The sequence below is a fragment of the Protomyctophum parallelum genome (genome assembly GCF_964188405.1).
Source record: "Protomyctophum parallelum genome assembly, chromosome: 8".
NCBI classification, from domain to species: Eukaryota; Metazoa; Chordata; class Actinopteri; order Myctophiformes; family Myctophidae; genus Protomyctophum; species Protomyctophum parallelum.
Genome location: NC_139703.1, coordinates 18,535,191 through 18,559,009, shown reverse-complemented (window position 1 = coordinate 18,559,009; position 23,819 = coordinate 18,535,191). Strand labels below are relative to the sequence as shown.

At 45.7% G+C, this 23,819-nt stretch overlaps 1 protein-coding gene across 1 annotated transcript in view; it reads left to right on the top strand.

Annotated features, from left to right (window-relative positions):
• Positions 1 to 23,819, top strand: part of LOC310862942 (calmodulin-binding transcription activator 1-like) — a gene marked incomplete at both ends in the record, with an annotated part of 95,458 nt that overhangs the window by 33,790 nt on the left and 37,849 nt on the right. The window contains 9 exons of the mRNA XM_083771065.1: positions 6,380 to 6,894; positions 9,436 to 9,667; positions 9,701 to 9,844; positions 11,156 to 11,359; positions 11,391 to 11,527; positions 11,630 to 11,858; positions 12,846 to 13,561; positions 15,397 to 15,523; positions 16,479 to 16,613. Coding sequence (XP_083627191.1) covers positions 6,380 to 6,894; positions 9,436 to 9,667; positions 9,701 to 9,844; positions 11,156 to 11,359; positions 11,391 to 11,527; positions 11,630 to 11,858; positions 12,846 to 13,561; positions 15,397 to 15,523; positions 16,479 to 16,613 — 2,439 coding nt within the window. The remainder of the gene's footprint in view (positions 1 to 6,379; positions 6,895 to 9,435; positions 9,668 to 9,700; positions 9,845 to 11,155; positions 11,360 to 11,390; positions 11,528 to 11,629; positions 11,859 to 12,845; positions 13,562 to 15,396; positions 15,524 to 16,478; positions 16,614 to 23,819) is intronic.

Sequence of the window (23,819 nt, the reverse complement as noted above, 5' to 3'; positions counted from 1 at the left end):
CTGTATTCAAATGACATCAAACATAATAATAACAACCTGTTCTGGGCCATTTGCAGTTTGGTCTAAATTTAGTAACGTCTGTGATGATATTTAAGCTGCCAAGTTACCAGGATTGTTTGCTTTGCCTGAACTCATTTATTTAGCTGAATCCCACCACAGCACCCGTATGTTTAGGGACTTTAGGTTTATTATTAGTTTAAGGTTAGGTTTTAGCCATAGTTTTACTGAGGTTATCTTTAGGGACTTTAGGTTTTAGCCATAGTTTTACTGAGGTTATCTTTAGGGACTTTAGGTTTTAGCCATAGTTTTACTGAGGTTATCTTTAGGGACTTTAGGTTTAATATTAGTTTAAGGTTAGGTTTTAGCCATAGTTTTACTGAGGTTATCTTTAGGGACTTTAGGTTTAATATTAGTTTAAGGTTAGGTTTTAGCCATAGTTTTACTGAGGTTATCTGTAAGGTTAGGTTTTAGCCATAGTTTTACTGAGGTTATCTTTAGGGACTTTAGGTTTTAGCCATAGTTTTACTGAGGTTATCTTTAGGGACTTTAGGTTTTAGCCATAGTTTTACTGAGGTTATCTTTAGGGACTTTAGGTTTTATCCATAGTTTTACTGAGGTTATCTTTAGGGACTTTAGGTTTTAGCCATAGTTTTACTGAGGTTATCTTTAGGGACTTTAGGTTTTAGCCATAGTTTTACTGAGGTTATCTTTAGGGACTTTAGGTTTTAGCCATAGTTTTACTGAGGTTATCTTTAGGGACTTTAGGGTTTAGCCATAGTTTTACTGAGGTTATGTTTAGGGACTTTAGGTTTTAGCCATAGTTTTACTGAGGTTATCTTTAGGGACTTTAGGTTTTAGCCATAGTTTTACTGAGGTTATCTTTAGGGACTTTAGGTTTATTATTAGTTTAAGGTTAGGTTTTAGCCATAGTTTTACTGAGGTTATCTTTAGGTACTATAGGTTTATTATTAGTTTAAGGTTAGGTTTTAGCCATAGTTTTACTGAGGTTATCTTTAGGGACTATAGGTTTATTATTAGTTTAAGGTTAGGTTTTAGCCATAGTTTTACTGAGGTTATCTTTAGGGACTATAGGTTTAGTATTAGTTTAAGGTTAGGTTTTAGCCATAGTTTTACTGAGGTTTTGCCTGGAGCTGCAGTGGGATCCATAATAGCTGAGTGATGTGACAGGAGCTGTGCCCAGACATGGTGCTGTGTGACACACAGGCACAGCGCAGTCACCAGGGAGAGAGACATGATGCTGTGTGACACACAGGCACAGCGCAGCCACCAGGGAGAGAGAGACATGGACTTGATGGCCCAGACCAAGCCAGTGGCGTATCTACAATAAGGCCAGGGCAGGCGTCCGCCACTCCGCCTGTCCACATCCATTTCTGGCTTGGCCAAAAAGGCCAAAATGAGGAAAAAAATAGAGGGGACAAATACAAGACCTGAGAACTATTAGTGGACAGCTGATTGGCCGTTGCGGATATTTATTAACAGTTTGCAGAATTACAGTACATTTCAAGCACAAGCTCAATACAAAGACTGTTAACTGTGAGTGGACGACCCAATTAAGCATTACACTTGTTTACAACAGGGTCCACCATGTTCAACTCATCAAAACATGACGTACAAATAGACACTTCTATGTAGTTAAAGAACAGAACAGGAATTAATCATGTAATATGTAAATGCATGCCTTTCAGCCTTTGTATCCTATACTGTCTGTCTGGCAGGTATATCTCTTTGTATCCTACTGTCTGACAGGTATATCTCTTTGTATCCTACTGTCTGACAGGTATATCTCTTTGTATCCTACTGTCTGACAGGTATATCTCTTTGTATCCTACTGTCTGGCAGGTATATCTCTTTGTATCCTACTGTCTGGCAGGTATATCTCTTTGTATCCTACTGTCTGACAGGTATATCTCTTTGTATCCTACTGTCTGGCAGGTATATCTCTTTGTATCCTACTGTCTGGCAGGTATATCTCTTTGTATCCTACTGTCTGACAGGTATATCTCTTTGTATCCTACTGTCTGGCAGGTATATCTCTTTGTATCCTACTGTCTGACAGGTATATCTCTTTGTATCCTACTGTCTGACAGGTATATATCTTTGAAAACCTTTAGTGCTACTGATTATGAGCGGGGAGACGACAATTAACACATCTGGCATGCCCAAAATGTAATTCCTGGAAACGCCACTGGACCAAGCATGGGGCAACTGGCGGTCCGGGGGCCACATGCGGCCCTCACCTTCACTTAATGCGGCCCTCACCTTCACCTAATGCCGCCCGCAGATGCTGTGCTTACATATATTAGTGATTTCAGCTTTTATTTCTTCAGTCTATATTTAGTAGATTAATGACTAGTGTTCAAATGTTATTGTCTTGTCCAATGTGTTTGCATTTAAGTTCAAATATAGCAAACACTTTGAGCTTGTATATCTGCAGCTCCGGAATGAGTGTGGAACTATTGTTGCCCTAATCCATCTTCAAAGTTAAGCCCACCCAGTTGGCCCAGACAATTAGCGCCACGCCGCCATCTAGAGGCCACATACAGACATGCAGGCAAAAGTCAGGAGAGAATAGACAGAGAGAGAGAGAGAGAGAGAGGTGGAGACTGAGCTGCCCAAAATACCTTGCATGCATTATTTATACAGACGTGAACATCTGAGAGAGAGGGGGGGGGGTAGGGGGGGGGAGAGAGACAGAGAGAGAGTAACACAGCTCTGTACCTTTATTTTATTTTATTCCTATCCAATATTTATTTTGTACATACATTGTTTTATCTTGATTGTCTTGTTCCACGTTTGCTTTGGCAATGTAAACGTACGTTTTCTCGTGCCAATAAAGCTCCTTTGCATTTTAATTTGAGAGACAGAGAGAGAGGGGGGAGAGGGGGCGAGAGAGAGAGAGAGAGACACACACACACACACGCGCGCGCGCATACACGTAGTGTTATCTCTTTGTTGACACGTCATTTTGAAGTGTTTTGGAAGAACAGTTGTGGAATGAGGATAGCCTCACTGAAACCTAATAGCTTATTGATTCTGAGATGAAGAGGGAGCTAGTTTACATTCTTCAACTCTTTGAGATGAAGAGAAAGGAAAGGAAAGGTACCATGTTTACCCAGGGTAACTGGACTAAGCTCAAGAACTTGTTTACAGCCAGGCCCTGCTCATAGAACATTTCATGGTAGGGGTTCAATGCCTTGTCCAAGGGCACATCAGCGGTGGTAATTTTAACGTGCCGGTCCGGGGATACGAACTAGCGACCTTCCGATATTAAGACCGCTCCGCAAACCGTTCGTCCACCGCTGCCCCAAAGAGAGCTAGTTTACATTCTTCAACTCTTTGAGATGAAGAGAGATGCTAGTTTACATTCTTCAACTCTTTGAGATGAAGAGAGATGCTAGTTTACATTCTTCAATTCTTTGAGATGAAGAGAGATGCTAGTTTACATTCTTCAACTCTCTGAGATGAAGAGAGATGATAGTTTACATTCAACTCTTTGAGATGAAGAGAGATGCTAGTTTACATTCTTCAACTCTTTGAGATGAAGAGAGAGCTAGTTTACATTCTTCAACTCTTTGAGATGAAGAGAGAGCTAGTTTACATTCTTCAACTCTTTGAGATGAAGAGAGAGCTAGTTTACATTCTTCAACTCTTTGAGATGAAGAGAGATGCTAGTTTACATTCTTCAACTCTTTGAGATGAAGAGAGAGCTAGTTTACATTCTTCAACTCTTTGAAGCCCACAGAGGGAGAGTTCTTAGAGGATGAGGTGATTTGTATGCTGCACATTGGTTCTCTTTGATTGAATTGTGAAAACAGTGTAACAGTTTTTGAGTGGTGCAACCACTCCTACAACCAGGAATGTCCGTATCATGTGTGTATCAGTCAAGAGCACGAGTGGTGTGCGCATGCGTGAAATTGGAACGACAGAAGTATGTGACATGGCTGCCACCTGCTGGACGCAAATCCAACTGCTGACTGTCTAGGTTCATTGATGAGAGAGAGAGAGAGAGAGAGAGAGGAGGGGGGGGGGGAGAGAGGGGAGTTGCACCACTCGGTTGACACAGGTGTGATTGTTTTCTTATTTTCTGCTTTAACACTAGGAAGTCTGAGCAGCCGTTCTGACCGAATTTGAGATTTCAACATTTATTTTCTTAGCCCATGGAGTCCAGGGAAAGTTCCCCTTGCATGACTTTGTCTAAATATTCGATTGAAATCATCTCTGTTTTTTCCCCCATTTGAAACGTTTTGTAAATATGTTTTTAGGCATATATCTCTTACTCAGTCTGACTATATCGGCACAATCGACCGCTGTCCCCCTTTCTCCCCCACTCGTCTGTCACCTCAGACAGCTGGAGACGGCATTGTTCAAGCCTGCATTCCATGTCCAACGAATTAAATCATATACGTTTGGCTGGTTAATTAACTTGGAATTTGTTTATTATTTTGATAAGATAATAGGAATATGAATACAATAATTATTATCATTGTTATTATTATTATTATTATTATTATTATTATTATTATTATTGAATGCTCGGTTAGACTCGACCGACATTTACTTTCCATGAAGCGAGAATGCTTGCCGATGCGCGATACAAAATAAAAAGTGTTTGAAATAATTACAACCAGATAGACCTCCCGAACCTCTAAATGTTTTGTCAGTCAAAAGAACCGTTCTTTCTGCAAGCGACGTGGACCTGATCTGCAAGTGTGCCTGCCCTGCACGCAAGGCAATTCTTTTTTTTCCTCCTCCCTCTCTCAAATGCTGCTGCTATTGCTAGTGTGCAAGGCTTACATCCGGTCTAAAGCCCACCCACTGTATGCGCTGATTTCTATACACAATACATACACGATCCGTATCCTCTCCTCACCGGATGTTGAATTAACAGTACTAACGGCCGTATTTGAAAAGACGTATCCAATCTTTTACACAATAAACCGATTTCCCGACATTTCCTTTTCACTTGATACCGTTTCGTAGATAGGGCCTACATAACCGATCTATATACCAAATGAAAGACCAAATGTCGTAGTTTACATGGTATTTTGAGTTTTTTTAAATGAGCAAAAAATGAGCGAGTTATGATTGAAAGAAAAGAGGGGTGGAGGGAAAAAAAAGAACACACAACTACACACAACACAGCTAACTAGGCGATTATTTGGCACAATCAATCAAATATATATTAATTACATCGATAACACGCGTAGCCTATAATGTTTCCCCCTCTATATAAAAATGACAATATATAACTTTATATATATTTATATAATTTTTCGTTTGCATGGCCGGTTTGACCCGACGCGATTCTTTGGCACAATCAATCAAATATAATAGTAGGCTACTAAGCCCGTTTTCAGCTAAATGCGGAAATGTCCAGGCTAAGGGGGAGAGCGGTCGATTGGGAATAGTCAGACTGAGTAGTAGTGAAATTTTTTCAGACTTCCTAGTGTTAAAAGCCCTCATCAGACATAACCAGCTGGGGTCTTTCATATAGTTCAACCTTTTGAACACTAGAGGGTGCTAATAGACACAGGCTCTGTAAAGCCAGGCTTTTTGATTGATTGATTGAAGTATGTATTAACAGTTTGCAGAATTACAGTACATTTCAAGCACAAACTCAATGCAAAGACTGTTAACTGTGAGTGGACGACCCAATTAAGCATTACTCTTGTTTACAAGAGGGTCCACCTTGTTCAATTCATCAAAACATTTAGAGACGTATATAAATAGACACTTCTATATAGTCAAAGAACAGAACAGGATTTCATCATAAAGGTAAAAAGGGAAAATAATCATATACAGTGAGGGGAAAAAGGGGTGGGTGGTGGGGGGAGGGGGGAAGGACAAAATATAGATTCACAGCCAGTACATTTACTCAAGTACTTGAGTACATTTTTAGTTTTTTGTGCTGTAGGCTACTTCCAATTACAATTATTTGAAAACTTTATTTACTTTATAGATTATCATCACAAAACATACATCACTTCAGCCCTAAGTAGGCCTACATTTTGGCAATTTGAAAATGGGCAACAAGCTCACAATGTGTCGTGACTCGCAATGTGACGCATTTTTTGCTTGTAGATAAGAAAATAAAAGCCTGGGTACCGAGGCTACGTTTTAGAAAATAAAAGCCTGGGTACCGAGGCTACGTTTAAGAAAATAAAAGCCTGGGTACCGAGGCTACGTTTAAGAAAATAAAAGCCTGGGTACCGAGGCTACGTTTAAGAAAATAAAAGCCTGGGTACCGAGGCTACGTTTAAGAAAATAAAAGCCTGGGTGGGTACTGAGGCTACGTCTAAGTAAAACCTTGCGAGTGCTTCCTGCTGAAGTGGTTGTTGTGTGACGTTGCCCCCTACAGGCGCCGGGAGCAGCCTGCATCAGAAATGTTCCAGCGTCAAGCAGCGCATCATCTCCTCCAAACAGGAGCCGGGGGGCGGGGCCGGCGGGGCGGTCCCCCCCACCGCCACCGGGACGGGGGCGGCGGGGGGCCAGCGGGGGGCCGGCGGGGGGACGACGGGGGACGGCGCCGAGGTCCAGAACAGCGACGTGTCCGAGGGACAGACGGAGACGGGGGGTCTCCCCCCCGCCGCCGCCAACGCCGGGGGAGGGGCTAGGAGTCGAGGAGGGGGAGGAGGAGCGGAGAGGAGGAACGGCAGGATAGCGTCCAACGCCAAACCCTCCCTGCTCCCCCAGAGCAGCATGGAGGTCAGCTCCTCCACCTCGGCCAGCCAGGCGGAGCTGCCCGACACCACCCAGAGCTCGCCGCTGTCCATCGCCAGCAGTGACATGGCCGAAAGCCCCCACGCCCACCTGGCCGCCATGGGGGGCGGCCTGGCGTCGTCACATCAGAGCGCCGCCGTCTTCATGTCGGAGGTGAGTTTGTTTTTGATTTTGGTTTTGGTTTGGTTTGGTTTTGGCTAAATTCGGCCATAGCCACTTGATGACCTCGTCACATTTGTGATGACCTCATCACATTTGTGATGACCTCGTCACATTTTGATGCTACTTAAAGCATACCGGTAATTAAAAATGTAAATGGTTTTTAATGGTATGCCGGAAATTTCAACCCCTGAATTGACCATGATCCACAACTTTTAATATGTTATTTGAACCCTAACGGCTGTATTTTGCGTGTCTTAAGTACCAGGTCTTATGCCCTAACTTGAGTAAACTAAAGACCTGGAGGCGTGATCAATGCTCTTTGGCCACTCAGAATAGCCAAATGGCATTGATCACGCCTCCAGGTCTTTAGTTTACTCAAGTTAGGGAATAAGACCTGGTACGTAAGACACGCAAAATACAGCCCTAAGGATCATAAAAAACCTTGAACGATTACTATTGCAATTTATTTTGGATCAAACCTTAGATTGACTGGCCTATTCTACCTTATTATTTTTAGGTTTGGTGGTTTAACATCAGATACACTAAGTCCTTGTGTTCAAGCTATTCTCCATATGCAGACCGCGGCCATACCATATACGTTAATGGCAAGGTGCTAACAAGGTGCAACTTCCCATAGACAGCCCATTCATCCAAACAGCTCACATCACAGCTGTCACTCGATCCTGTAGGTTCACACTCTATAACATACGACGAATTAGACCGTTCCTCACCCAGGAATCAGCCCAGCTCCTAATCCAGACAACAGTCTTGTCAAAACTCGACTATTGTAACTCCCTCCTTACTGGCCTACCAGCATGTGCACTTAAGCCTCTCCAGCTGATCCAAAATGCCGCAGCTCGCTTGGTCTTCAACCAGCCAAAATTCTCACATGTCTCCCCCCTGCTCCGCTCCCTCCACTGGCTCCCGGTCGCTGCCCGTACAGAATACAAAACTCTGATGCTGGCATTCAAAGCAACCAAAGGTATGGCTCTCCCATATCTTGCAAGTATGATTGAACCCTACAAACCCTCCCGCGCACTCAGATCAGCCAACGCAGGGAAGCTGGAAGTACCCTCACTAAAAACGCCGGGACAACGCTCCACACGTCCCAAACTCTTCTCCCTTCTGGCTCCAAAACTGTGGAATGCACTTCCCATTGCAGTCAGAACTGCAGCATCACTCCCAATCTTCCGCCGTAGTCTGAAAACCCACCTTTTCAGACTCCATCATGGCCCATAGCACTTACCCTACCCCCTTAGATAGCATTTCTGTAGACTTAGATAGCATCTGATACAGACTTATAGCATGTTATGTAGACAGCACTATAATTGCATTGTATATAGTCATATCACGCCATAGTACATATGTATAGCATAGTAGTATATATATATATAGTTTATATGTATAGTCTCATAATATAGATATCCCACTGTTACTTTCTTAGCTTACGCATGTTTTATGATAAATGCTTTTTTGTGATGTATTCCCATGCTTTTTGTTCTTGCTTAATGTAAGTCGCTCTGGATTAAGAGCGTCTGTTAAATGCCTAAATTGTAAATTGTAAACAGAAAAGTCCTAATCTGATTGTATTAAACAACGTCAAACTCACCAACATTTCAGCTGTACGGAAAGCTTGAATTATTCTCTTTCTATCCTCAAAGTGTTTGTTTCATAAAAATCCACTGTAGACATGTTGTTATGAGCTATACTTTGTGTCCTTGCAGCTGATTCTTTTTCTGCTGGAGTTTGGAAGTGCTCGTTAGATATCACTCAACTGCCCTGCGTACCACCTGTTTTGAATTAGCACATAATGCAGGAGGCAGCAGGACGTTGCTTTACTGAAAACGAGTGCTTCCAAACTCTGATGGAAACATGGCTGCGGTCTGCAAATGGTCAATAGAGCACCGAAGTCCTGACGTCACTGTCGGTAGATGGAAATGTACAAATATACCCAAAGAGTAACAAAATAAGCGTTAGAAACTAGTCAAATAACCCAGAGACTACATTTCCGGGTAGTTGGGTGGCTGCATCTGCCTGTCTCACAACATGAACTGAATGTTAATTACGTTTATTTTAATTTTATTGATATTTAATGTTTCGTGGTTAGTACGAGTTGAGTCACCACCAGCTGAGCTTATGTCAACGAGGAATCTCATGAACGCAATGTGTTGACAGCTGGGCGTGACGTATATTAGCAGCGACATTGCCTTCATATGTAGTTTCAAGGCTTTTGCGGCCACATTAATTCAATTTTCTCCAGAAACTGGTTGTATCAAATATTAATGAACACCATTAACGACACACAGCCACCCCCCTGACAGAAAGGCCGGCGTGGTCGGTTTATTTTTCAAACATAGTTCTTATATGAAGCGATCTAAAATACCCCTATGGGGATTATAATGCAACTAAAAACAATACATGAACCTGTATACTGGCGCCCTCTACTGAAAGTGACGTCAGACTTCGGTGCTCTATAGGACTCAGAGTCATTAACATACAGGAAGTAACCTTGTGCATTGATTGTTCCTATAGGTCACCACGCTGACGGGCGGAGACTCCGTCTACTCGGCCGGCCACACCCACCTCCTGGCCGCCGCCCACGAGAGCGCCGCCGGCATCCTATTGGCTGTGGCGCCCGGCGAGGGCGTCCAGCGGTTCGCCTCGTTCCCCGGCGTCGGGGGGAGCGGAGTGGTGGGGGCTCTGGTGGGCGAGGGGGGTGAGCTGGTGCTGTCCAGCTCGCTGGACTCCTCCTCCTCCTCCTCTGGCGTGGGAGGGGTGGGGGGGGTGGGCGTGGTGGGGGTGGGGGGAGTCGTGAGCCTGCCCGAGACCACAACCACCATGAACTTTGACCCCGACTGCTTCCTCAACAACCCCAAGCAGGGCCAGACGTACGGCGGGGGCAAGGTGGAGGCGGGCTGCAACGGGGGTGGAGACGATGTCGGTAAGAGGGGCGGGGCCTGGCACAATCATTACATCATCATCATCATCGCCTGATCGCAATAGAGCGTCGCAGTCCCTCCCCCTTTCAGAACAACGAGTGGCCCAGGAAATTAATCTCAATGCATTTTTCCTCATAGGCTTTTCTTAAAGTATTTATTTATAGACGGTTACGCCGCGGACAAAGCCAACTCGGATCGTGAGAAATCATGACAATGAACACAAATAGTGTTGTCGCCTGCCTTTATTTTCTTCTTTCTAATGCTTTGATCGGCCCAAAATATTGTGTTCATTGTCATGATTTGTCACGATCCGAGTTGGCTTTGTCCACGGCGTAACCGTCTTTAAATAAATACTTTAAAGAAATGCCTATGGAGGAAAATGAACGGCGATTTATTTTCCGGGTCTCTCGAGGTGGCGGGACTGCGACGCTCTATAGAGGGTATGCGCGTGACATCATCATCAAACCAGGAAGTTATGCAGGAAGGCCCACTGAGTGGCAAAAAAACTACTTTTTGGACTCGACAGCCCATGAATCCAAACAGAAAAGTCCTATCTGGTTGCATTAAACAACATTAAACAATGTTTAACTCACTTTGCAATGCCACTCGATTTGCCACTCACTTTAAGCATGCGCATACCCTCTATTATATGAGATAGATCACAATTGTTTTTGCATAATCGTAAATCGTTTCCATGTTGGCAGATATAGCTGATCTACAAGCTTACAACACGTGTGATGTGTTGTAAGCTTGTAATTCTGCTATTTTGTACATTTTTGTATAAAGAAAAATGTAAATGCGGCACTGATTTCATTTAAGTTAAATTAATCATTGAAGTTATGTGTCATATTTGTCCTGTGCAATGTGTGATTACGAAGCCTAATAAAAACTAACATTCCAATGTCCAATGCAAAAAGAACACACTCATTCGCCGCCTAGATCGTCTTTTGACGTATTTTATATTTTGAAAAAAATGAAGCGTATTTTTTTAATTATAACGTTTCATAACAGTGTTCTGTCTCTGTATCGCTCCGGTTGCCGTGCGACGGAAGTAAACAGGAAAAAGACGGAAGTGAAAATTGCTTGTAGATCGGCTATTTTCAAATGGCTGAAATGTATAGGAAGTGGTTAATGTATGTTTTCTAATCAAAATTAAAATCTATCTAAAATCTAAATCGTAGTAACTAGTAAACTAAAGTTTTCAAATAAATGTGGTGAAGTAAAAGTAAAAAAATTGGCTACCTCAAAATTGTAGCACTTAGCACTTAGTTACTTTCCACTAACCTTGTGCATGTCGTAATCCCGCCATGCAGGCCTGGCCGGCGGCGGCTCCAACGGTCTCCACCGCTCCTCCAACGGCTACGCGGCGTACGACCCGCTGCTCGTCGCCAACATCAAGACGGAGGCCGGGGTGGTGACGGCGGCCGGGGTGACGGCGGCGGTGTCGTCTCTGGAGTGCCCCCTGGTGGCGGGCCCTGGCGGCGGCGGCAGCGGCAGCAGCATCAGTGCCGCCGCGGGTGGGGGGGGTGTGGGGGCGGGGGGGGGGCGGCGGCGGCGGTAGCGGCGGTAGCGGTGTTGGCGGCGGCTACGTGGTGGAGAGCACGGGCCTCAGCCCCAGCACCACGCTGGAGCAGATGGACTTCAGCGCCGTCATGTCCTCCTCCTCCTCCTCCTCTTCCTCCTCGGTCCAGAGCACTGCAGCCTCCGCGGGCGCCACGCACCACCACCACCCCCACCACCACCACCCCCACCCCCACCACCTCAACCACCACCTCGTGGCGTCGCAGCAGACGCCGTCCTCCTCGCTGCAGGCTCTGAACGGCGGGATTAGCCCCGAGGTGGGCCAGGACGCCACGGCGGGAGGAGGGGGAGGAGCCTACATGGGCCTGTCTGTGGTTGGCCAGGAGGCCACAGGAGGGGGAGGGGGAGGAGCCTACATGGGCCTGTCTGTGGCGGCCGCCGTGACGCAGCAGCAGCACGGTACCGCGGACTCCCCCGCGCTCGCCAACGGAGGAGGTAAGGCGGCGATATGGTGATAAATGATCGTTATCGTGATAAAAAATGTCTCCACAATATGCCTTATATCGTATATATATATATCGTGATACAGTGAATGAGCTGTGATTTCTTTTTATAGAACGACTATTTAGTTTTTGGTCTAAATGTTCTGTTACTCTTTGGGCTAACAGAACCTAAAAGAGAAGGGGCTGTATTTTGCGTGTCTTAAGTACCAGGTCTTATTACCTAACTTGAGTAAACTAAAGACCTGGAGGCGTGATCAATGCCATTTGGCTATTCTGAGTGGCCAAAGAGCATTGATCACGCCTCCAGGTCTTTAGTTTACTCAAGTTAGGGAATAAGACCTGGTACTTAAGACACGCAAAATACAGCCCCTTCTCTTTTAGGTTCTGTTAGTCAAAGTCGTAGGATTTGTCACACACGTTACCGCCGTGACATTTGTTCTCCACATTTGACCCATCTCTTGGAGCGGTGAGCCGCAGCGTGCGCCGCGCTCGGGAGTCGATTTGACCCGCTCAGTCCAACCCATTGATGCTCAGTGCCAAGCAGGGAGGCATTTAGCCTGGCTAAAAGCCAGACCGAATCAGCCGTTGATATTAGTCTGTCTTATATTAGCCAGGCTATAGGAGGCATTGGGTCCCATTTTTACAGTCTTTGAGGGATCGAACCCCCGACCTCCCAGTTTCAGGGCGGCCACTCTAACCACAAGGCCACTGTCTCTGTGGTTAAAAACCGTGTGATAAAGAATATCGTGATAATATCATGTATCGTGATATTGCTTGAAAAAAAATATATATCGTCATTATATTATATTCTTTTCCACCCCTATAGGAGGAGGAGACTCGCACCTCCACCAGGCGGGGGGCGGGGAGCCCTCGTTCCCCATGGCGTCCCACCACCACCACCCCCACCCCCACCAACACCACCACCAGCAGCAGCAGCAGGAAGAGGAGGAGGAGGGGCACTCCAGGGCAGGAGGAGGAGGAGGAGGAGGAGGAGACGTGGAGAAAGGCTCCATGGAGAACGGAGGAGGAGGAGCGGTGGAGCTTCTCCTCAAGACGGAGCTGCACAGCAAGCCCGTGTACGAGGCGGGGGAGCACTACCTTCAGCCCAACGACCATGACGACGCAGGAGGGGGAGGGGGAGGGGACGGAGAGATCCTCTGCAACGGCATGGTCAACGGCTCGGTGCAGGTGGCCAGTCCTCAGTCTATGGCCGCCGCCGCCGCGGGGGCAGTGGCGGCCGCGGCAGCCATAGAAGGGGCGCTAGTCTACGGCAACGCCCAGGGGGGGGTCGGGGGGGGGGTCTCCACCGCCACGGCAGGGGCGGGCGCCCCCGGTGGCGGCGTGGCAGCGGGGGCCGCCACCGCCGCCATCAGCCTGGAGGGCTTCGAGGCGTCGTTCGGCAGCCAGTTCTCGGACCTCATCAACGACTTCATCTCGGTGGAGGGCGGGGGAGGGGGAGGAGGAGGAGGAGGAGGAGGAGGAGGGGGGGTGGGCGCGGCCGTCAACGGCGTGCTGATGCCCCATCAGGAGGGGGTGGGGGCGGGGGGCGGCGGCGGCGGTGAGGAGCAGGGGGGCGTGGTGGGGCCGGCGAGCGGCTCCGAGGTGCAGCATCACGAGGGGCCTCTGGGGCTGCTGCAGGACCCCGGGAGGCTGTTTGGGGTGACGGACTACTCCCCGGAATGGTCCTATCCCGAGGTTAGTGTGAGACTGTTATTACGTCGCTGGATTATACATTTTATATCGCTTTATATGAATCTGAAACGGCACCACTAAAGAAACGACTTTTTAATCCTGGTCTCTATACTGCCTCCCCCTGGCCAGCCGGGGCGCCTGATGGAGGGGAAAGGAACTGGTTGGAATAACGTGTTCCTTCCACGCGCTACGTCCAACCAGGGAAACTCCCCCCTGTCAGGTGTAAAGGAGCAACTTGGACACTCAGGCATGAAGGAAGCATGAGTTCAAGTCCGTTGCTCTCCCCTTGTCCCCCAGGGGACTAGGTTGGTGGAGGGTGTGTAGAGCCCAGGATCACATTAGATGATTGACACAGGGGTGAAAAATGGGTTACAAAATCGTGGGATAAAAAATATAAAAACTTTTTGCCCTGAGCCTTGCTGTCCCCTGCACGCACGCACGGAACGTGCGCACGCATGCAGCGCAGACTGCTGTTATAAATAGGATCACGGAACGTGCGCATGCATGACTGATGAAAAAAGGGGTGATAATGAAAAAAATTGGTTAATGCGTTGATTTCTGAACTTGTCACTCACTTCTGTGCAAGGGGAAGGGAATGGTTCAGAGCGACAGCCCAGCATTTATTCTCCTGTAATCCTCTCTTCTCACAACGCATCTGAATATGCTTTGTTTGCACAGAAGCATATTTCCACACAGACGTTTCAAAACATATTTATTTAAAGATCTGTATAAGCCTCAGACAAAGCCAACTCGGATGGTGACAACTCGTGACAATAAACCCAATTTTGTGGACCGAACAAATAATTAGAAAGAAGGAAAAAAAGGCCAACACGTTTGTTTTTCTTCTTTGTCTGAGGCTTATACAGATCTTTAAATAAATACTTTTTGAAACGTGGATGTGAAAAATGCATGGGGAATCCTCGTGGTCATGTCAGGGGGCGGGACTGCGACGCTCTATGCAGGAACGTGGCAAAGGACAACTTCCTGGCTGTCAAGGCCAGAAAGTATAATTATACATAATACATCCAAACAGAAAAGTCCTATATCTGATTGTATTAAACAACGTTAAACTCACCAATATTGTATAGCTGTATGGAATGTTCAACACCAAAACGCAAGTATTCGTGTGACAATTCATCTGCAACTTAAATGTGTAATCGTGACAGCCCTAATCGGGTGTGTGCGTGCTCACGTGCGTGCCAAACTAAAGCCCAACACACACCGGCTCCGCCTGGAAAATAGAACTGGTTCTATCGGCGCGCCAGGCGAGGCGCCAGGCGAGGCGCCAGCGCGCGTCGGACGCCGCCGGTGTGCGATAGGTTCATTGAAAATAATAGAGGTGGCTGTTTTGACGCGCGGCGGTCGCAGACGGTGTGTGATGGGCTTCACTCCCAATCTTCCGCCGTAGTCTGAAAACCCACCTCTTCAGACTCCATCATGGCCCGTAGCACTTTCCCTGGACTCGGCGACCTTACAGGCGCTCAATTTATCTAACTGAGATAGCATTTTATGTAGACATGGCATTATATAGTATATATGCATAGTTTCATTATATATACGGGTAGATATTCCACTGATGGAATATCTCATGATGACTATTTTGATGTATAGGCTATATGATGTTTTTGTTCCTACTGTGGATTAAGACCGTTCTTGCTAAATGCCTAAATTGTAAATTGCCTATTGTGTGTGTGTGTGTGTGTGTGTGTGTGTGTGTGTGTGTGTGTGTGTGTGTGTGTGTGTGTGTGTGTGTGTGTGTGTGTGTGTGTGTGTGTGCGTGCGTGCGTGCGTGCGTGCGTGCGTGCGTGCGTGCGTGCGTGCGTGCGTGCGTGCTCCAGGGTGGGGTGAAGGTTCTGATCACAGGCCCGTGGTTGGAGTCCAGCAGTGAGTACAGCTGTCTGTTTGACCACATCAGCGTCCCCGCAGCCCTCATCCAGCCTGGAGTTCTGCGCTGCTACTGCCCAGGTATGGGACACTAAGCCTAAGTCCATATAGCTGCTACTGCCCAGGTATGGGACACTAAGCCTAAGTCCATATAGCTGCTACTGCCCAGGAATGGGACACTAAGCCTAAGTCCATATAGCTGCTACTGCCCAGGTATGGGACACTAAGCCTAAATCCATATAGCTGCTACTGCCCAGGTATGGGACACTAAGCCTAAATCCATATAGCTGCTACTGCCCAGGTATGGGACACTAAGCCTAAATCCATATAGCTGCTACTGCCCAGGTATGGGACACTAAGCCTAAGTCCCTGGTACTGCCCAGGTATGGGACACTAAGCCTATAAGTCTAACCCTAACCCTAACCCTAACCCTTGAATTCATTATTGATTAGCATGTTTGAGTGGTGCAACCACTCCAAGGAACAGCAATGTCCGTGTCGATCCGTGCGCCAGTATGTGGCCATGAGCACGAGAATGACTATTAGTACCAGTAGGGGCGCTGTTTTCCACAAACAGAGAGGGAGATAGTGCTGCACGTGCTGCACTGTTGCCTGCTAATGAGAGAGAGAGAGAGAGAGAGAGAGAGAGAGAGAGGAGGGAGGAAGAGGGGAGTTGCACCACTCAGTTCACACGGGTGTGATTTTCACTTTACAAACTATTGTTAGGGTTGACAGACTGCATGTGGAATACACTGTAAATCCCTGGAACATGTGACGCGTTTAAACCTAAACACCATGTGTGTAATAATAAAATGCCAAATGTTTATTAATGGTCATAAAATACAGTAGAACACGAGTTCACTCAAACACCTCACGAGAACACCTAGTGTTTGAATTCTAAACACCTATATGACTGACTAAACATGTTCTTCTGTTTATAATCTAAACACTGTGACACGTTTAAAAAGTGTTTAAAACAGTTTATAACCTAAACGCTTGGGTTTAGTTATAGCCTTTTCCTTTCTGTGTGTGTCCAGCCCATGACACCGGCCTGGTGATGCTGCAGGTAGCTATGGGCGGAGAGGTCATCTCTTCCTCGGTGGTGTTTGAATACAAGGCGCGTGACCTTCCTGCCCTGCCTTCCTCACAACACGACTGGCTGTCTCTGGATGGTGAGTACACTGTTGTATGTGAGCAGAAATAATATTAACCCATTCTGAACGGGAACTTATGTTGGTGTTGGCATCATGTTATGCTTTAGCTATTGAAAAATAGCAGATCTACAAGCTCGTAGCGCGCCACCGAGTGGCGCGCTACGAGCTTGTAGGTCTGCTATTTTTGAAAAATCTAAACATTTTTAGAATCTGATCTCAGGTCAGAATGGGTTAAGTAAATCCTACTATAAATGTGCCACGTCGTCTCTGCGTCTGTGATGTGTGCGTGTGTGTGCGTGTGTGTTCGCCCCACTGACTGACGTCACATTGGACACACACGCTCCACACCCCCACGGGGAGTGCAGTGCCCGGTATCAAGTCGGTTTCAATTTACAATTTAGGACAATTTAGGCATTTAGCAGACGCTCTTAATCCAGAGCGACTTACATTAAGCAAGAACAAAAAAGCATGGCAATACATCACATAAAAACATTTATCATGAAACATGCGTAAGCTAAGAAAGTAACAGTGGAATATATATATAATGAAACTATACATATATACTACTATGCTATACATATGTACTATGACGTGCTATGACTACATACAATGCAATCATAGTGCTGTCTACATAACATGCTATAAGTCTGTATCAAATGCTATCTAAGTCTACAGAAATGCAATCTAAGGGGGGGGGGGGTTTCCAGCCTCTGCCTCAGCCAATTGAGGCTCAACCAATCAGGCTCTGCCAGTGGGCGACACAGGCACACACACAGATCTCCATGTGGGACACCGGCTGACAGTTAAAACGGGTGCTATATGACAACGTATATCGTTAGGTTCCCAACTTGCATCGTTCCCAAGTAGGCCGACTGCGACGGGCACGTCGTACAGGTCTAGTTTAAGTCAATAACTGAAGCGAGGTTGGCATGGACTCGGAAGTAAGTGTAGCTCCAGGTTAGAATAACAGCCAGGAACACCGCTCGGATCAGTACGTAAAGTAAGTTTAGCTGTAAAGGCTCCAGTACAGGTTAGAATAACAGCCCTCGGATCAGTACGTTTAGCTGTAAAGGCTCCAGGTTAGAATAACAGCCAGGAACACCCCTCGGATCAGTGGCTTTGATAGCTCAGACAGGATCACCTGAGCTTTTTATGGATGTTTGTAAATACATCAAAGATGCGATTATAATCCATCTATAATGGATAAAGCCTTGGCCTGGAAGAGAGGTCATCAGGTGGTCTCCAACCTTCTTAAACCAACCACTCTCCAGTTGGCGTGTCGGCACAGAAAGTGATCGGCCAAATCACTGCCCCTCTCCTCCTGCAGGCTTCCAGCTATTGTCTCTTATGCCAGAGTCAACAGGAGGCTAGCTGACCCTCTGCCTTGTGCGGGGATCCTTGGGGGGATTGCAGACACTGAGAGGTCTCTAGGACTGTGGTTTGCTTCAAATCATGGGTCCTCCTATATGTCTCACCAGACTGTTTATCTGTGCGGTGGGCATGCAGTGTGCGTGCGGTGTGCATGTGGTGTGCATGCGGTGTGTGTGTGTGTGTGTGTGTGTGTGTGTGTGTGTGTGTGTGTGTGTGTGTGTGTGTGTGTCCGTCCTTGTCCACACTTGGCCTTACTCTATTCTGACCTGAGATCAGATTCATACGAGGTTTCCACTGGACACACACTGGTCTGATTAACCCATTCTCACCTGAGATCAGATTCTAAAAATGTCAGTCGCTCTTCGATTTTTCAAAAATAGCAGACCTACAAGCTCGTAGCGCGCCACTCGGTGGCGCGCTATGAGCTTGTAGATCTGCTATTTTTCAATAGCTAAAGCATAACATGATGCTAACGCCAAAATGGGTTCCTGTTCAGAATGGGTTAATTGAGTTGTTTTGTTTGAGCCTTCTCTGCGTCTGTGTCAACTGTCAATTGTTGCTGCCGTGAACTCTGTGTAGGACTGGCTGTACGGTGGGAGAAAGGCTCCTTTTATTAACCATCTAATGTACTGTATACAGATCATCATATATCTCCCAGCTCTGCTGGCCTATACAGCAGTTGCTTAGAGTGTGCTCTGATTATTATGGGCAGCTGTTTGATATCAAGTTTAATCAAAAAAAAAAAAAAGGTTCAGAGCGGCCATGTCTTCCAGCGGCACCCCCAGAGCTCCTATTTGGAAGGAATCCTGGGAATGATTGTGTTAATGGACCCTCAAAGCATTATCTCTGCATTGTATAAGTCTCACACTGGTAAAAAATCATCATCAACAACAACAGCTTTCCGCCCAAAGAAACACATTAACAGGTTAGAGTTACAGTTAGGTTGGGTTACAGTACAGTACAGTACTGCTATTACTGTCACTGCCTGCGAGAATGTGATGTTATTAATTGAAGTTCACTCAGCCTGCCTTATATATTATTATGCCCTTAGATAGTGATTGTACTTGGAACTGTGTGGCCGCCGTGCCAATTCTTATTAACATGGTGACTAAAATGTGACTAAAACTTAAAATAAAACATTGCTGCCAAAAACAACACTGCCGTGCACTGTGGTGCTGTGGTGAACTCTCACTAGTTGTAGTGTGATCCACTGTGTGTGCACTGTGGTGAACTGTCACTATAGTTGAAGTGTGATCCACTGTGTGTGCACTGTGGTGAACTCTCACTAGTTGAAGTGTGATCCACTGTGTGTGCACTGTGGTGAACTCTCACTATAGTTGAAGTGTGATCCACTGTGTGTGCTCTGTGGTGAACTCTCACTATAGTTGAAGTGTGATCCACTGTGTGTTCACTGTGGTGAACTCTCACTAGTTGAAGTGTGATCCACTGTGTGTGCACTGTGGTGAACTGTCACTATAGTTGAAGTGTGATCCACTGTGTGTGCTCTGTGGTGAACTCTCACTATAGTTGAAGTGTGATCAACTGTGTGTTTACTGTGGTGAACTCTCACTAGTTGAAGTGTGATCCACTGTGTGTTTACTGTGGTGAACTCTCACTAGTTGAAGTGTGATCCACTGTGTGTGCACTGTGGTGAACTCTCACTAGTTGAAGTGTGATCCACTGTGTGTGCACTGTGGTGAACTCTCACTAGTTGAAGTGTGATCCACTGTGTGTGCACTGTGGTGAACTCTCACTATAGTTGAAGTGTGATCCACTGTGTGTGCTCTGTGGTGAACTCTCACTAGTTGAAGTGTGATCCACTGTGTGTGCACTGTGGTGAACTCTCACTATAGTTGAAGTGTGATCCACTGTGTGTGCTCTGTGGTGAACTCTCACTAGTTGAAGTGTGATCCACTGTGTGTGCACTGTGGTGAACTCTCACTAGTTGAAGTGTGATCCACTGTGTGTGCACTGAACTCTCAACTCTCAAATGGTTTGAATGTGTGCGAGAGAAAACTGCAGTATAGCCGAGGCTTGTATAAGATCCAAAGGAGGATGTGTTTGTTTTAAGCGATGTAACATCATGAAGCTTTGATGGGGTATTATTATTATATCGCACCATAATGCATTGTGTCGTACGGGGGAGGGGTTATACTTTTATGGGCCTGGAATAAAGTACCATTCCAGCTCAGTCACCCTCTGTCACTGTAAATCCCTGGAACATGTGACACGTTTAAAACATAAACACCAGTGTGTAATAATAAAATGCCAAATGTTTATTAATGGTCATAAAATACAGTAGAACACGAGTTCACTCAAACACCTCACGAGAACACCTAGTGTTTGAATTCTAAACACCTATACTATGACTGACTTTGATTGTAAAAACTAAACACGTTTATGTGTTTAAAATGTGTTACGGAAGGGGCACGGTGGCACAGTTGGTAGTGCTGTCGCCTCACAGCTAGAAGGTCCTGGGTTTGATTCCCGCTGGGGACACTGTGGGCACTGGCGGCATGTTCCCTCCTCATGTTCCCTCCTCCGCGTCATCAGTGCCCATACCCGAGGTGGGGGTTGGCGATAGGTCCTTTCTGTGTGGAGTTTGCATGTTCTCCCTGTGTCCCCTAGGGTTGATACCCTCACAAAAACATGCCGTAATCCTGGTCTCTAAAACTACCTCCCCCTGGCCAGCCGGGGCGCCTGATGGAGGGGAAAGGAACTGGTCGGAATAACGTGTCCCTTCCACGCGCTACGTCCGGCCGGGGAAATTCCCCTCTGTCAGGTGAAAAGAAGCAGCTTGGACTCCTCATGCATAGAAGGAGGCATGAGGTCAGTCCGCTGCCCCCCCCAGGTTGGCAGAGGAAGTGTAGCGCCCAGGATTAAATTAGATAATTGGCACTGGTTGAAAAGAAAACTGGGTTACAAAATCGTGGGATAAAAATGTAGTTAAAAAAAAAGAAAATGTGTTACGGGCGATTAAACATGTTCTTCTGTTTATAATCTAAACACTGTGACACGTTTAAAAAGTGTTACAAATAAGTGTTTATAACCTTTATAACCTAAACGCTTGGGTTTAGTTTAGTGTGTAGACATTTTTAAATCTCAACTCAAGACTCACCTCTTCACTCTTGCTTTTAGTTGAGTTTAAATATCTGCGTTCCTACTGTGGAACTTATGTTTACTTATGTTTTATTTTCTAATTTTCTTATATGTTTTTACGTTTTTATTTTGTTCTTTGCCAATGTTTATCACTTTAACCATCTGCTTGTGTTTTATTGTTATTTTATGTTTTGCCCTGTGAAGCACTTTGAGCTGCATTTATGTATGAAAGGTGCCCCCCCACCTCGGTACTGAGTAGCCTACTGACTTGCTCTGCCATTGCCATGCATTGATTGAATACTTTATTGGCAGAAATGTAATCATACAGGGTACAGTCAAACAGAAATGTAATCAGTACAGTACAGTCAAACAGAAATGTAATCAGTACAGTACAGTCAAACAGAAATGTATTCAGTACAGGGTACAGTCAAACAGAAATGTAATCAGTACAGGGTACAGTCAAACAAAAATGCGTGCGTGCGTGCGTGTGTGCGTGCGTGCGTGTGTGCGTGCGTGCGTGCGTGTGTGCGTACGTGCGTGTGTGCTTGCGTGCGTGCGTCGTCAATGTTGTGTGTGTCTGTGTGTGTGCGTATACAATACATATACAGTACATAGTGTGTCGGTGTGTGCATGCCATGCATGCAAATTTGTGTCCGCACATGACTGTAATTATGTCTTTCCCCAGGGGACATTTTGAACTACAAGTTGTTTTGCAAAGCCTTTACTGTGAATATTGGCTTTTGGCTAGAAGAGCTGTGCCAATCTCTGTCAATCTGAGAACCCTGAGTGTCTCCAAATGTCAGAGAAAATGTCTCTCCTATCAATTGTGGTATTTAATTTAACATGATCATATTCTTGAGTTAATCTGCTGCAGTTGCTGATAAGCCTGACAGAGCAGGTACTTGCTGGTATTTGCAGTGGCTTGTTTTGAACCTTCTTTGTGTGGGAAGAGGATTGATTTATGCCAAGTGGTTCTCAAACCTTTTCACACGTGTGACCAGATTTGACTGAGAGCCTGCCATCGTGCAAATTCCAGCTTTTCACCAGAGGAGAAAAATGTTTTTTTTTCTTGCACAGGCAGACTCTTCACATACTAGAGGAAAGGAAAGGAAAGGTACCATGTTTACCCGATAACTGGACTAAGTTCAATAACTTGTTTACAGCCAGGCCCTGCTCATAGAACATTTCATGGTAGAGGTTCAATGCCTTGTCCAAGGGCACTTCAGCAGTGGTCATTTTAACGTGCCGGTCCGGGGATACGAACTAGCGACCTTCCGATATCAAGACAGCTCCGCAAACCGTTCGCCACCGCTGCCTCAGAGCATGTCTGAAACAAATGTCAGAGCTGAAATAAATACTTAAACATGTAGCTAGGTGTAATGTTAGAGACCACAGAAGACATGTAAATATGAAATACATGCTTAAACATGTAGCTAGGTGTAATGTTAGAGACCACAGAAGACATGTAAATATGAAATAAATGCTTAAACGTGTAGCTAGGTGTAATGTTAGAGACCACAGAAGTGAACATTTCAAGCCTGTTTACTCAACTCGCTGTTTCTCTGCCAGACATTACTCTATAAGCCATATCTCCAAAACCGGTGGGTCAAACTGAACAACCAATATGTCAATTTGAAGCCATGATTCCCTGCTTTCATATGACATGAAAAACGAAAATTAAAAAAACAAATCCAATGGCAGTCCCTCAGTCAAATGTAGTCACGTGATCACATCAACACCAGTGCTGATTTTGACAGCACATCTTGATTTAGTTTCAGGGGCGTCAGTTGGGTATTATTATGGCAAGCTACGGCAGATAGCTGCCATTCCTTATTGGCTCCAGGGAAGAAGAAGAAAAAAAATATGTGAAGGGAAAAATGTATGAAAATATTGCCAAACAAAATAGGCACATACGGGCACGACGCACATGCACACGCTCAGGGCCGTGGGAAGATATTTACAGTTGTCAAGTCAAGTCAAGTCACCTTTATTTATACAGCACATTTAAAAACAACAGAATTTGACCCAAAGTGCTTTCCAAAAAAATCGTAAAATACTAAATTAAAATAAACGTTTAGCAATACTTCATATAAGAAAAATACATGAAACCACAAATAGCCTACTAATTACTAATTACAGTTACAAAAAGGTTTAAAACCTTCACAGAACTAGGAGCTGAAGGCAATGGAGAAAAGGTGAGTTTTTAGGGAGGATTTGAAACTGTCGATGGTTGGGCTGGATTTGATGTGTAGTGGGAGACTATTCCAGAGTTTGGGGGCGATTACTGAGAAGGCCCCTTAGGTCGCCTTTGGTTTTTTGGCTCGTTGAGGGGACAGCAAGGGGCAGTTGACCTGAGTACCCTGGAGGCTGGATGGGGCAGAAACCAGGTCACAAATGTATTCCGGTGCCAGGCCATTTTGGGCTTTAAAAACGAACAGTAGAATTTTTAAATGTATTCTATGTTTCACGGGTAACCAGTGCAGTTGGGCCAGAACCAGAACCGGGTTATGTGCTATAGGAGATGCTGAACGTTTAGTAGGGGGTGCACGTGCACGTCTGCACGCGCATCGTGCACACACGCATTTTCGCGCATTTTCATGCAGTAAAGTGGCTTTTACTTTCCCTCTCCACACGCATGAGCAAACTGACACAGGCAATTAACCAGGATATGACTAATAATAATTTATTAGGCCTAGTAACAGAAATCTGTTTTGATTAAAATTAGGGGGGGGGGGGGTGCTCCAGCCCCCCCAG